The sequence below is a fragment of the Dendrobates tinctorius genome, unplaced genomic scaffold (genome assembly GCF_039654945.1).
Source record: "Dendrobates tinctorius isolate UK_male_01 unplaced genomic scaffold, ASM3965494v1 ptg000136l, whole genome shotgun sequence".
Lineage (NCBI taxonomy): Eukaryota > Metazoa > Chordata > Amphibia > Anura > Dendrobatidae > Dendrobates > Dendrobates tinctorius.
In genome coordinates this window covers 1,961,656-1,976,826 of record NW_027361804.1, presented here as the reverse complement: position 1 = coordinate 1,976,826, position 15,171 = coordinate 1,961,656, and the positions used below count along the sequence as shown (strand labels likewise).

Sequence of the window (15,171 nt, the reverse complement as noted above, 5' to 3'; positions counted from 1 at the left end):
TGGTACCAGGTAACCACGGGCATTCTTAATGGTTGTCTCATGTTCATGGGCTCACAGCAGCAAAAGAAACCCAACTACTATAGTAACATACAAAGGATGCTTAGAGGGTCCATAACATTTGAGGGAGCCAAGCCCCAACAGGAGTCTTGGTACTGATGAAGGACTTTCATGTGAAAGTAGCATTGAGTCAGGGATTTCCTGCTAGTTAATCAGTGTTCATGAGATCACTGCAGCAAAGTCATCCCAACTACCACATTGGCATCTAAGGAAGGATGCTTGGAGAGACCACAAGGTAGCACAAGCCTTGAAGCAGCCCAACTGCAACATGAGCCTTGGTGTCCCAGTGATGGACCTCCAACTGAAAGTGACATGGAACGAGGAGATTACTTAAAGGTTGTTCAATGTCCATGGGATCACAGCAGCAAAGGAAGCCCAACTACCACCTTTGTATCCATAGATGAAGGCTCAATAGGCCAACACAAATTTTGAAGAAGCCCAACCACAACCTGAGCCCTGGTCTCAGAGTGGGAGACCTTCAAAGTTAGTGAAACTAACTTTGAACCAGTGTTCATGGGCTCACAGCAGCAAAGCTGCCCCAATAAACATGATTTCATCCATTAAAGGAGGCTTAAGGTGTCCACAGGATAACACAAGACCTAAAGAGCTCAAACCATTCTAACCTCTGATTCTAGCTAGTGAACCTTCAATGATTATCTAGTGTCCATGATCTTGCAGCAGCAAAGCCGACCGTTACCACCATTGATTGACGAAGGCTTAGAGGGACTACAGGCCAACAGAAGACCTGAACAAGAATTCTGGACTTCTGGTGGTGGACCATCATCTAAAAGTATCATGGAACCGTGAGCTTTGTTAATGGTTGGTCAATGGTCATGAGCTCACAGCAGCAAAGTCCCCACAACGACCACAACTGCATAGTAGGAGTTTTAAAGGGCCCACAACGTTAAAAAAAGGCCAACTTCAATACGAGCCCTCTAGTGTTCTTGTAGTTCACTTCTATCTAGTGGCATTCCTAATGGTTGGCCAGTGTCTATGGGCACACAGCCGCAAAGCCTCCCGGCCACCACTGCCACCATGGCATCCATGGAAGAAAGCGTGGAGAACAACAGGCCAATGCCATGGTGGTCTGGAGGTGGACCCCTGTCTTATGGTAATTGTGGCTATGGCGACTTGTCTCAGATCTTGTTATGGTCCATTGTGCCCCCCCCCCTCGTGCAGTATTATCCCCCCGGGGAGTCATCCAGTAATATCCTATATCCAGCTCGGAGATGATGATGGTCTCACTGACCCGAGGAGGCCCATATAATTGCTCAGACAGGATAATTCTACATCGAGCTAAATTTGACCCATCAAGGGGAAAGCTTGACTGACAAAGAACTAAATCTGCATCTCGTCATTCCCGGAGCCTGACAGCCGCTCATTTCCCACAGATATTAATAGCAGCCACATATTCGGCTTCATGGTGACGTCTGGGTGCAAAGCTCCTCGTATCCCCCCATAGACGGAGCTCTCACCATGCAGCCCCCCGGACCTGCGCTCAGCCACTCCGGAAATATTGGGAAAAAAATGTTTTATATTCTAAAATTGCTGAGAAATGATTTCATTATTTGGAGGATTTATCTTTAAATGTTGAATTAAAAAAAAACAAAACATAAAACTAAAAAAGACAGAAATGAAAAAAGGAAAATAAAAGTCAGAGATGAATGAAATAATAGGAAACGCGACGATATAAATCCTGATATTCTACAAAATGGAACATTGCTCTACAATTTACTAGAGAAACTTTTCTGCAGGATTTGTTACATTTTTGTTTTTCTTTTAATTTTATTTTTTTAAGAGATGGAAGCAAAAGAAAATAAACAGGTGACTCCTGTGCAGTCCGCGTAGGGGCGTCAGCATCAAGAAACTTATGTGTCCGCGCTGCACCAGAAGGATATACACATTGCACACCGGGGGGACGAGCGAGGACTGCGCACAGGGGGCTAAGGCTCTCTACAATTTACTCACCTCGTTTTCCTCTTTTTCTTTCTTCTTTTTTTTCTTTCTTTTTATGTCTTTCTTTTTTGTTTTCTTATTTTTCTCTTTTGTTTATCTCTTTCTTATTTTTTTTCTTCCTTCTCTTTCTTTTCTCTTTCTATGTCGATCTTTTTTCTTTCTCTTTCTTTTCGTTCTTTTTTTCGCTTTCTTTCTCTTTTATGTCTTTCTCGCATTCTTATGCTCTCTTTATCTTTTTCTTTCTTTCCCTTCTTTCCTATTCTTTTTTCTTTCTCTTTCTTATTTTCTTTATTTCTTCCTTTATCTTCTCTTTCTTGATTTTTTTCTTTTCTCTGTCTTTTTTCTTACTCCTCCTTTTTTCTTTTTTTATGTCTTAATTTCCTTCTTTTTCTTTCTTTCTTTGCTTGTTTTTCTATCTTTCCATCGTTTTTATGTTTTCTCTCTTTCTTGCTTGCTTTCTTTCCTCCTTCCTTCTTATTTTATCTTTCTTTCCCTTCCTGGGGCTCCATACTCTGTGCAGCCATATATTGCTCGATATAGACCCGTATGATGTAGTTACGTTGTAAGACAAATCGACCTGAAAAAAGACACAGTGCAGAACTCTACAATGGAGCAATAAAAGGGGAACATCTGTGGGCTCCATACGAGGGGATAGCTGGGCACCATATGGGGGGATAGCTGGGCACCATACAGGGGGATGGCTTGGCACCATACGAGGGGATAGCTGGGCACCATACGGGGGGATGGCTGGGCACCATACGGGGGGATAGCTGGGCACCATACGGAAGGATAGCTGGGCACCATGCTTGGGTATAGCTGGGCGCCATATGGGGGGAGAGCTGAGCGCCATACGGGGGGATAGCTGGGCACCATACGGGGGGATAGCTGGGCGCCAAATGGGGGGATATGGCTGGGCACGATATGGGGGGATAACTGGGCCCCATACGGGGGCATAGCTGAGCCCCATACGGGGGCATAGCTGGGCACCATACGAGAGGATAGCTGGGCACCATACGGGGGATACCTTGGTGCCATAAGGGGGGATAGCTGGGGGCCATATGGGGGATAGCTGGGCCCCATACGGGGGATAGTTGATCGCCACATGGGGGGATACCTGGGTGCCATACGGGGGATAGCTGGGCACAATACGGGGGATAGCTAGGCACCATGTATGGAGGAAGGCCGGGCTGCGGGTACCTGTGCAATGTCGGGTCCGGAACTGTTGAGGCTGCGTCCAGTGTTGCCGGCAAAAAGAATGGGGAACCGGACAGGACCCATGACCTGGTGAGAGGGGGCGTGGTGAGACCGGGGTGAGAGCAGGAAGCGCGGGAAAAGAGTTCAGTTTCCCGCCGGCAGGGAGAGGAAGCAGAAGTGTACCGCGCTCCGCAACGAGAGAGAGAGAGAGAGAGCGGTGCCACTCCCCGGCAGAGGTTACGTGAGGACCCCCCAACAGTCAGTGAGCGCGCAGAGCGTTGCGCACTCAGCCAAACAGTGTGCGGTGCTCGCATTGAGAAGCGAGTGCCAGGTGAGGTGCGTTCCCCCTCCTTGGCAGGCTTGCAGCGGAGCACGCACCGGCAGAGACTTCTACTTCCCATCTCGGCATCACAGATTGATGGACTAGGGGCTCAACGGGCAAAACAGGTGACCACCCGTTGCTGCCAGAAGCTGGACCATTTGTTGGCAAGTTGCGCCTGAGGACGCCGTGCCGGCCGTTGCCGGTATTACAACTCTCATCTGACTGCATGCGGTTAAGGAACAGAGAAGACATGATAAGTGACGTTTATTAATAAGACTGTTGTGTTATATCACAATTCTACTGTTAATTAACTGTTTCCTCCCTGCGAGGAGTCCACTATTGTTATAAATTAAGCGACACTGTTGTTAATCCTTGTTCTGCAATCCCTGCGTTACTGCATCCTCGTACCTGCTTCCATTTGGCATAGTCGGCAAGATGCAGTCTACAAGCGCAGAGGCAGCAGACCAATCCGTCATGAGTGCCCCGAGGTCCAGCTTGCCACTGGGCCATGCTCAGAAATCTCTCAAAATTCATGGGGAGTAATTTAATGCTGTGGGATAGGACTGAGCGGGTTAAAGGCATGTTAAGGATGCATCCTATGACCCCGCTATGCAAGCAGAGATTGCTGTGATGGCCCTAGACGGTGAGGCTGGGTGGTCTGTAATGTTTCACCTCCCCTCATGAGCGGGACACTCTGAACAAGGTGTTGCAGGTTTTGGAAGAGATGCATGGGGATCCCACCAATATTGGGGAATTATGGATGCAATCCTTTTGCCGTGTCCAGAAGGAGGGGGAGTCTGTGACTCAATACATTAATGCGTTGCAAGAGGTGAATGCGCATATCACCAAACGCGATGATGTGGGGGTAATAGGAGTGGGACCCCCCGATGTGATATTGAGGGATCAGTTTGTGGCGGGACTCAGGGACACGTTTTTTAAGCAAGCCTAGCGAGAGCACTTGGGTTCCAAACCGCATATGACCTTCCTAGAAATTGGGGCGGAAGCACTGTGAGAGAGCAGGAGCAGGGGACAGCAGCCTTGGCAGGGATGGTCTGGAGCAATGTGGTACCCGCCTCGCCCGCGGCTGAACCAGAATGGGCCCTAGAGATCCGGAAGGAAATACGGGAAATGCAAGAAGAGTGGTCCAGCCTCAGGAGAGCCCCCATTGTAGCTCAAAATATGCCCAGAGACAGGAGTGACTCCAAGTCCCGCGTGCTCGTCAAACATCGCCAGGGAATGGGACAAGCTCGTGCAGAATGAAATCTGACTTTTCAAGTGTGGGAATGCTGGACACTATGCCCGCGGGCGGTTTCTACCTTGGCAGCCATTAAACTAGTGGGCTCCGTGGCAGGGGGACGCTGCCCGGAGCCTGAGAGACCAAGAAGGAGAGAGAACAGTCCCGAAAGTTTGATTTCTATGAGCCCTACCGTCTGGGCTGAAGTGAATGGGCGAGCCGTCCGTTGCTTGATTGATACTGGTTTGCAAGTGACCACCATGCCAGAAGCGTAATTTATACGTCATTTTTCAGAAGTATCGCGGCCAGAGTGGGGTCCAATGATCAGACTGATGGCGGCCAACCAGTTGCCCATCCCGTTCGTGGGTGGAGATTAAATGAAATGATGTGGGCTGAAAAGGAGTCATGTTGTTTGACGAAGATGACGGCAGCGGGCCTTTGTTGACTCTCGGGATGAGCGTACTGAAAGAAATTGGAACTCTCCTGATCGGTGAGCCGCAAGAGGTCTTTCTGGACTGTTGGAGCCCCCGAACCCCCCCAGAGAAAGGTATTTCAGCAACTGATAAGGGCTGCCCAGGCCCAGGAAACGTCAAGAGAAGGGAAAGTTCTGGGAAAGGTCAGACTGCTCACGTTGCCAGTACGAGCCTGTATGCCTCTCGAGGCAGTGGAAGTGCCAACATTGGTGGATCAGGTATCCCCAGGACTCCTCGTCGCTCGGACATTAGCCACAGTCCATGATGTGGTGTGGTGCGTTAACCTAGGAGAAGATAATCTTACCATCCAGCCTAAGAGTAATGCCGGAAGAGTTGGTGCAACTGGAGGCTGTACAGCTGGCAGTAATGCAAGGAGATCCGTGGACCTTAGCTGCTAAAATAACACCGGAACATCCGCTTGGAAACATGAAGGAGGGTCGTTGAGTCTTGGAGCAGATGCAGGCTGAATTGATTGGACTCTCGCCGCAACAGGTGCAAAAGGTGGAAGCTGTACTAGAGTGCTACCAAGAGGTCTTTGCTCGCCATGAAGATGACTTCGGGTACAACCAGGCTATTGCTCATGAGATCCCCATGGGAAATGCTGCACTAGTCCGGGAAAGATATCGACAGATACCGCCTCAGATGTACAAGGAAGTGAAGGAAATGCTGACCCACATTCTGCGGAGTGGAGTCATCAGGGAGAGTCAGCATGTGGGCAGCTTCCATTGTTCTAGTTCGGAAGAAAGATGGAACCATGCGCTTCTGCGTTGACTATACACGATTGAATGCTTGTATGGTGCGGGACTCCTATCCATTGCCCAGAATTGAGGAATCATTGTCTGCCTTGGGAAAGGCGATGTATTTTTCGACCCTTGATCTGACCAGCGGGAACTGGCAAGTGTCCATGGCTGAACACGACCGGCCGAAGACAGCGTTTATACTGCCCATGGGATTGTTTGAGTTTAATAGGATGCTCTTTGGCCTGACTATCGCTCCTGGGACGTTTCAGCGGTTAGTGGAAAGATGCTTGGGGGACTTTAATTTCGAGGCAACAATCATCTATCTGGATGATATTATTGTCTATGCGGCCACCTTTGAAGAACATCTCCGGTGGCTGGAGCAAGTGTTGAGTCGGCTGCAGAAGCATGGCCTGAAAGTGAAACCCCAGAAATGTCACCTTTTTCGCAAACAGTACCTGGGACACGTCGTATCTGCTGAAAGAGTGAGATAGCAGCGCTGCAAGAATGGCCCACCCTGAAAACAGTAAAAGACTTTCGGGCCTTTCTGGGGCTTACCGGAAGGTTTGTAAAGTATTTCACCTGTCTCAATTTGTTGCTGGAACTACTAAAGGGAGTTCCATCTGGTTCGAAGAATCAAGCTATCCAATGGGGAAACAGCCAGAAGGAAGCCTTCAGAGCCTTGAAAATTGCCTAGACCGAGACCCCAATACTCGCCTATGCAGATTTCTCACAGCCCTTCATCCTTCAAACTGATGGAAGTCTACATGGTCTGGGGGCCGTTCTATCTATCAGAAATGCAGGAAGGGAAGGAATGAGTGATTGCCTATGCGAGTCAGTCTCTTCACAACTCGGAATGAAACCCGGACAATCACAGCTCTTTTAAGTTGGAACTGCTGGCGTTGGTATGGGCCATGAGCCATGACCGAAAAGCTTGCAGAGTATTTGTCGGGTTCTGAAGTCCTGATGTGAACTGATAATAATCCTCTGGCCCACCTGGAAAATGCAAAATTGGGGGCCTTGGAACAACGGTGGGTGGCCCGCATGGCGAAGTATTGGTACAAGATCTCTTATCGGGCTGGGGCAGAGAATACACACGCTGATGTTCTCTCGAGAGTGACTCATGAGCGGCCTGAATGCCACCGAGATGAAGAATTGGAGGCAGAAGAGATTCTTGGTTTTCGGGACCTTGCTAAGTCATTGATGGCGATGCAGGGACAGATCGGTGAGGTTTCTGGAGAACAAGTGCTAGGATGACCTCGGGATGATTGGGTGCAACTTCAACAAGCAGACAAGGAACTTGCCCAGCTGAGACAGTGGGTGGCCCTGAAGCAACTTCCCAGTCGGCGAGAGAGATGCTCTGTCCTCAGGAGCTCTGCAGATTCTGAGACAGTGGGAGAGACTTCAGTTGGAAGATGGATTGCTATGTAGAAGAATACAGCTGGTGCGGGAATTGGGGGTCACTTGGCAAGTGGTGTTCCCAGAAAGTTGATCCATGTGGTGGCTACGGAGGACCATGAGAGAGGGGCTCACTTTGTTCTGGAGAAGGCGTTCTAGTGGTTACAGAAGCTGGTGTATCACCCCCGATTGAGGACTGCAGTAGAGGAGGCATGTCGTCGATGTCAGAGCTGTGAACTAGCCCAACCTCCAGAGCAGAGAACTCTGGCACAGATCATCGTGACTTCTGCCCCCTTAGAGCTATTGATGATTGACTACCTAGCTGTAGGCCCGGTACATCTCGGGTATGAATATTGTCTGATGATGACCGACCACTTCACCAAGTTCGTTGTAGTGACACCAACCCGGGACCAGACTGCTGAGTCAACTGCACAGGCCATCTGACGAGACTTCTTTCGGGTATACGATTGCCCGAAGAAGATTAATTCAGACCAAGGCGCTTGTTTCCAAGGTTGAGTGATGGAGGAGTTACACCGTTTGTATCAGATTGAGAAGTCGAGCACTATGCCCGATTATCCTCAGGGAAATGGAGCCTGCGAACATTTCAAATGAACATTGATTCAGATGCTCCGAACATTGGAAGAAGATCGGAAAATACGGAGGCCTGAGTTCGTGGTTGAATTAGTCTGGGTGTACAACAATCGAGTGCACAGTACAACAGGAGAAACTCTGTATACTTTGCTGTTCGGGCAAAAGGGACGAGAGATCACAGAGCTAGAGTTGGATCCGGAAGAAGACTACCCATGGACGGTGGTGTCTTTCTGGATCTGAGAATTTCAACATCGACTACAGACTCTTCGGCGGCTGGTACAGACGAAGCTCCGAGAACTACAGCACCATGAAATGACACCTATGCGAGGGACAGCTCTAAGGCAGGAGATCGGATTTGAACCAGGACAAGCGGCCTGGGGGAAAGCTGGAACATCGATGGGAGAAGACCCCGCATCGAGTGAAACACCGAGCCTGAACGGGAAGAAGGCGCACCTACCCGGATAGTTTATCGCAGTATGTTATGACCCTGTCTGTCACAGGGTCCTGAGGAAGGAGAGTGCCGAACACCGGTCCCAGGGAAGTGCTCGGACCTGAAGCAACAGAGGTGGCAGATTCATTGGACCAAAATGTTCTCCCGCTTCCTATCAATCAACCTGAATTATGCCAGTCGGAGCGAATGATAGCCGGAGTACCTCCTACTTGTTATGGACAAAACCAATTTATTTGACAATGAATAATTCAAGGAGTGGAAGAATGTGAACGTCTGCTGAAGGAATTCTCGCACGTGAAATGGCGCATTAAAGGAGGGCGGGAGTGTAAGGAGGAAGACCGGGCTGCAGGTACCTGTGCAATGCTGGGTCCAGAACTGTTGAGGTTATGACCAGTGTTGTTGGGGGGAAAAAATGGTGAACCGGACCCATGACCTGGTGAGAGGGGTCATGGTGAGCATGGGGAGAGAGCAGGACGTGCGTGAATAGAGTTACTTCCCATCAGTAGGGAGAGGAAGGAGAGGTGTACTGCGCTCTGCAGAGAGAGAGAACAGAGCCGCTTCCCGGGACAGATTACCTGAGGATCCCCAAGAGTCAGTGAGCACGTGGGGTGTAGGGCACTCAGCCAAACTGTGTGTGGTGCTCGTATTGAGAGGCAAGTGCCAGGTGCAGGATCGTGAGGTGCGTTCCCCCTCCTTGGCAGGTGTGCAGCAGAGCACGCACCCTACAGAGACTTCTACGGCACTTCCCATCTTGGCGTTACAGATTGATGGACTAGGGGCTCAACAGGCAAAATCGGTGACCGCCCATTGCCGCCGGAAGCTGGACCATTTGTTGGCAATTTGCGCCTGAGGTCTCCATGCCAGTCGTTGCCGGTATTACAACTCTCATCGGGCTGCATGCGTTTAAGGAACAGAGAAGACACGATAAGTGAAGTTTATTAATAAGACTGTTGTGTTATATCATAATTCTGCTGTTAATTAACTGTTACCTCCTGGCGAGGAGTCCACTATTGTTATAAATTAAACCGCACTGTGTTTGACCTTGTTCTGCATTCCCTGCATTACTGCATCCGGGCACCTGCTTATAACCATACTGGGGGATAGCTGGGTGCCATATGGGGAGATAGCTCGGTGCCATACTGCAGAATAGCTGGGCTCTATATGGGGGGATAGTTGGGCTCCATACGGGGGAATAGCTGGGCTCCATACAGTGGGTAGCTAGACTTCATACCGGATAGCTGGGCGTCATGTGAGGGGATAGCTGGACTCCATACCAAGGGATAGCTGGGCGCCATACAGGGGATAGCTGGCTGCCATACAGGGGGATAGCTGGGCAGCATATGGCAGGATAGCTGGGTGCCATATGGGGGATAGCCGGGCTCTATATGGGTGGATAGCTGGGCTCCATACAGTGGGTAGCTGGAATCCATACCCGTGGATAGTTAGGCGCAATATGGGGGATAGATGGGCTCAATATTGGGGGATAGCTGGATCCATACCGGGGGGATAACCGAGCGCCATACAGGCGATAGCTTGGCTCCGTACAAGGGGATAGCTGGGCACCATATTGGGGATAGCTGGATTCCTTCCATACTGTGGGATAGCTGGGCTCCATACAGTGGGTAGCTGGAATCCATACCCGTGGATAGTTGGGCGCAATATGGGGGATAGATGGGCTCCATATTGGGGGATAGCTGGATCCATACCGGGGGGATAACCGAGCGCCATACAGGCGATAGCTTGGCTCCGTACAAGGGGATTTCTGGGTGCCATATGGGGGATAGCTGAGCTCCATATGGGGGGATAGCTGGATTCTATACTGGGGGATAGCTGGGTCCATATGGGGGATAGCTTGGCTTCATACAGGGGGATAGCTGGGCTCCATATGGGGGGATAGCTGGGCTCCATATGGGTGGATAGCTGGATTCTATACTGGGGGATAGCTGGGCTCCATATGGGGGATAGCTTGGCTTCGTACAGGGGGATAGCTGGGCTCCATATGGGGGGATAGCTAGGCTCCATATGGGGGGATATCTGGGTGCCATATGGGGGATAGCTGAGCTCCATATGGGGGGATAGCTGGATTCTATACTGGGGGATAGCTGGGCTCCATATGGGGGATAGCTTGGCTTTGTACAGGGGGATAGCTGGGCTCCAAAGGGGGGATAGCTGGACTCCATACCAGGGGATAGCTGGGCGCCATTCAGGGGATAGCTGGGCAACATATGGGGAGATAGCTGGATTCCATACTGTGGGATAGCTTGGCTCCATATGGGGGGATTTCTGGGTGCCATATGGGGGATAGCTAGGCTTCATATGGGGGGATTTCTGGATGCCATACGGAGGATAGCTATGCTCCATACTGTGGGATAGCTAGGCTCTATATGGGGGGATTTCTGGGTGCCATACGGGGGATAGCTAGGCTCCATATGGGGGATTTCTGGGTGCCATACGGGGGATAGCTAGGCTCCATATGGGGGATTTCTGGGTGCCATACGGGGGATAGCTAGGCTTCATACTGTGGAATAGCTAGGCTCCATATGGAGGGATTGCAGGGTGCCATATGGGAATATCTGAGCTCCAAATGGGGGGATAGCTGGATTCCTTACTGGGGGATAGCTGGGCTCCATATGGGGGGGTAGTTGGGCTCCATACAGGGGGATAGTTGGGCTCCATACGGGGGGGATAGCTAGGTTCCATATGGGGGGATTTCTGGGTGCCATATGGGGGATAGCTGGGCTCCATATGGGGGATAACTGGATTCCATACTGGGGGATAGCTGGGAGCCATATAGAGGGATAGCTTGGCTTCGTACAGGGGGATAGCTGGGCTCCGTATGCGCGGATAGGTGGTCTCCATATGGGGGGATAGCTGGGCTCCATATGGGGGGATAGCTGGGCTCCAAATGGGGGATAGCTGGATTCCATACTGGGGGATAGCTGGGCTCCATATTGGGGGATAGCTGGGCTCCATATGGGGGGATAGCTGGATGCCATACTGGGGGATAGATGGGCTCCATACAGGGGGATTGCAGGGTGCTATATGGGGGGATAGCTGGGCTCCATAAGAGGGGATAGCTGGGTTCCATATGGAGGGATTGCTGGGTGCCATACGGGGGATATCAGGGCTCCATATGGGGGGATAGCTCGATTCCACACTGGGGGATAGCTGGATTCCATACTGGGGGATAGCTGGGCTCCATATGGGGGGATTGCAGGGTGTTATACGAGGGGATAGCTGGGCACAATACAAGTGTTACACCTTATATAGGCCACTATACAGGCATGAGACTGTGACAAAAGAAAATGCACAAAATATAATAAATAATGATGACATTGTAGTTGGAGCTTTATGAAATATTTAGTATAAATATGTAAAACCCTGTAGAGCCATAATTATAAATTTGTATCTGACGCTGATTGATCTGTAAACTCTGATGATATCACAGTGAGATAATAATTCACACATTTAATTTGTGTGGGAGAAAAATAACTTATTTTTTCCAGAACTGAGTGACTAAAGCCAATTAGATTTTATGTGAAGGTCGTCTCATTTGCGACATGATTTTGTTATTTTTAATTCAATTTTGCAAATCCATCCCCAAATTCTTTTAATTAACCCAGAATGGTTTCTGTTCATTTCTATTTGATCTACATTTTCACTAGTGATTAAATACTTCATAGGCGGGGCTTCTTATTAACTCTGCCCACGAAGAACTGAAACTCTAGAAACATTCATCTATGCCAATGTTTCTGCAATGCATTTCTTTTTTATCTTTGCATTTTTGTTCCCTATTGTGACTAACTCTATGTCCCTGATATAAGACCCTCCTAATGCTGCACTATATGGTGGTGTCCGTGGCCTCTGGGTGATCTCCGGGCAATGATATCAACCTTTTGCAGAATCCTGTAGAATGAATTTGTATATTACGCCCTGAAATTTCCTTGCTGAAGGTTTCATCCACTGGGAATGATATAATTTTATGATCATCAGACGTCAGGCACTTTTATGGTCTCTCATCTATCTCTGATGTAGCTCTGCCGGTGACTGCAAAATACTATGTAACATTTATGTCCTTGAAAGATCCAATATAATGGCAGAATTATATTTACCTGCAGTCCTCTTCTCCACAATCTGAATAGCCTCTTCATGTCTCCCACCCTACTGTATATTGGCCCCCTCCCACAAGCTGACTGGATGCTTACAGGACACCTTTTCATCCTCCCTCTTATCCATTGTTTGTGGGGAGGATATTTGTTTTATTATATATAAACCATTGCTGTATGGGTTGCAAGAATAAAAGGACCTGGTGTTGGGGGGGACTCATATAAAGAGACACCAGTACTATGAAAGGCACATGGCAGGTGAGTGATGGGGAGAAAAGATGAATAAACCAGTCTTTGGGTAATAGATTGTAGCCGCTACGCCATTGTCTATGGATGAAAATGAAAAGTCTCAGCTCCTCCCCCGAGGAGCTTGATATAAAATATATTGAGACATTAATTCCAGGCTTGGCACAGACATCTTGTCTCATCTCGCCTGTCCTCTATTCTCCTCCCTTGTATTCATTTTTTCTCTGCTTTCCGCTCCTCTCCAGCTCTATTCTCTTCACTCCTAACTTTGATTCCATATTCTCTTCTTTTTGCTCCTCTTTGCTCTTCTTCTTCACTCGTTTATTTCCTCTCCTCTCCATCCTCTCCTTTTTACTTTTCTTTTCTACACTCTTCTCCTGTCTATCCTTCTAATTTCTTTTTTCCTGTCCTCTCTTCTATCTCTACACTTCCTTTTTTCAAGTTCTCCATTGTTCTTGCTTCTTCTCTTCTTTCTTGCTATTTCCTCTCTTCCTCCCCTTCTTTCTCTCCTTTTCCCCACCAATCTTTCTTGTCTTCTTCTCTTTTCCTCTCCTTTCCTTTCTTCCTTCTCTGCTCTGCTGTTCCCGAGCACTCTTCCCCTCTTTCCTCTCCTACCCTCTTCTCATTTTCTCTCTTCCTCCCTGTCCTGCTCTCTCTTCCACACTGCTTTTCTTGCTTCCCCACTCTTCTTTCCTCTCCTTCCCTTGACTTCTCCTTTCCTCTCTTCCTTCCGATCATTCTCTGCTGTTCCCCATTGCTCTTCCTGCTTCTCATCTCCTCACTTCTTTCTTTCCTTCCCTTTTCTTCTCCTTTTGTCCTCTTTCTCTTCCCATCTTTCTCTGATATTCCCCATCACTCTACTTGCTTGTCCTCTTCTCTCTTTCACACTGCTCTCTCTTTTCTTCTCCTCTCCTTTCTTCTCTTCCTCCTCATCCTTCTCTGTTGTTCCCCGCCACTCTTCGTGCTTCTCCTCTCTTCTTCCCTTTCCTTTTCCTCTATTCTTCTCTTCCTTCTCTTCTGTCCTTCACTGCTCTTCTTGCTTGTCCTCCTCTCATTCACTCTCCTCTCTCGATTCCTATTCTCTCTCCTTTCATTTCGTTCCTTTTTCTTCCCCTTTCCTCTCTTCCTTCCCATCCTTCTCTCCTTCTTCTCTTCTACACTCCTCTCTTTTCCTCTCTTCTCCTTTCTCCTCTTCCTTTCCTTCCTTCTCTGCTTCTCCTGTTCTTTTTTCAATCTCCCCTCTCATTTCCTCTTGTCTTCTCTCTTCTTCCTCTGCTTTTCTTCTCTACTCTCTTTTTTCCTCTCCTTCCATTTGTTACCCCTTTCCTCTCTTCCCTCCCATCCTTCTCTGCTTCTCCTCTTATCTTTCACTCTCCTCTCCATTTTCCTCTCCAACCCTTTTCATCCCCTTTCTTCACTTTTTTCCCTTTCTTCTCTGCTTCTTCTCTCTTTCACTTTCCGCTCTCTTTTCCTCTTCACTCCTCTCTTATTTCCTCTCCTTATCTTTTCTTCTCTCCACTCTTTTTTCCTCTCCTTCCTTTTTCTTATTTTCCTCTCTTCCTTCACATCCTTCTCTGCTCCTCCTCTTCTCTCTCTTCTCTTTTCCTTTTCTCTCCACACTTTTTTCCTCTCCATCCCTTTTCTTCTCTCTTTCCCGTCCTTCTCTGCTTCTCCTCTTCTCTACGTCACTCTCCCGTCTCTTTTACTCTTCTCTTTTTTCCTCTCCTTTCCTATTTTTATTTTCTTCTCTCGTTTCATGTCCTTCTCTGTTTCTCCTTTTCTCTCCTTCACTCTCCTCTCCTTTCTTCTTTTGTCTCCTTCCCTTTTCTTTTTCTCTCTCACTTTCCATGCTTCTCCACTTCTCCTTTTCTCTCTTTCACTCTCCACTCTTTTTTCCTCTCCCCCCCTTTTCTTCCTTTCCTCTCTTCCTACCCATCCTTCCCACCAGCCCCTCTTCCATTTTTCATTCTCCTCTCTTTTTTCCTCTCCTTGCCTTTCCTCTCTTCCTCTCCTCCCGATCCTTCTCTGCATCTCTTCTCTCTTTAACTCTCCTCTCTCTTTTCCTCTCTTTCCCCTTTCTTCCCTTTCCTCTCCTCCTTCCGACCTTTCTCTGCTTCTCTTCTTCTCTCCTTCACTCTCCTCTCTTTTATCCCTCTCCTTTCCCTTTTCTTCTTTTCATCTCTTCCTTTCCATCCTACTCTGCTTCTCCTCTTCTCTCCTTCAATCCCTCTTTTCCTTTCCTTCCCTTTTCTTCCCCTTTACTTTCTTCCTTCCTATCCTTCCCAGATTGCCCTCATCACTTTCACTCTCTCCTCTCTCTTTTCCTCTTCTTCCCCTTTCCTCTCTTCCTTTTCATCCTTCCCTGCTTCCCCTCTTCTCTCCTTCACTCTCCTCTTTTCTCTTTTT

General features: G+C 48.6%; 1 protein-coding gene across 1 annotated transcript; it reads right to left on the bottom strand.

The window, feature by feature from the left end:
* Positions 1-13,132: 13,132 nt before the first annotated feature.
* LOC141048574 (uncharacterized) lies at positions 13,133-14,796 on the bottom strand. Its single transcript, XM_073544290.1, has 2 exons — positions 14,455-14,796; positions 13,133-13,983 (listed from the first exon to the last, which is right to left on the bottom strand). Exons 1-2 carry the CDS (start codon positions 14,794-14,796, stop codon positions 13,648-13,650), a joined length of 678 nt encoding a protein of 225 aa, XP_073400391.1. The 3' UTR covers positions 13,133-13,647.
* Positions 14,797-15,171: the final 375 nt, after the last annotated feature.

Bases quoted from the DNA above. Each gene is read 5' to 3' on its own strand.
- LOC141048574 (XM_073544290.1), bottom strand. From the start codon at position 14,796: ATGCAGAGAAGGATCGGGAGGAGAGGAAGAGAGGAAAGGCAAGGAGAG. The intron at 13,984-14,454 runs GTGACGTAGAGA...AAAAAAGAACAG, and splicing joins AGAGTAAAAGAGACGGGAGA to GAGAAGCAGAGAAGGAAGGA.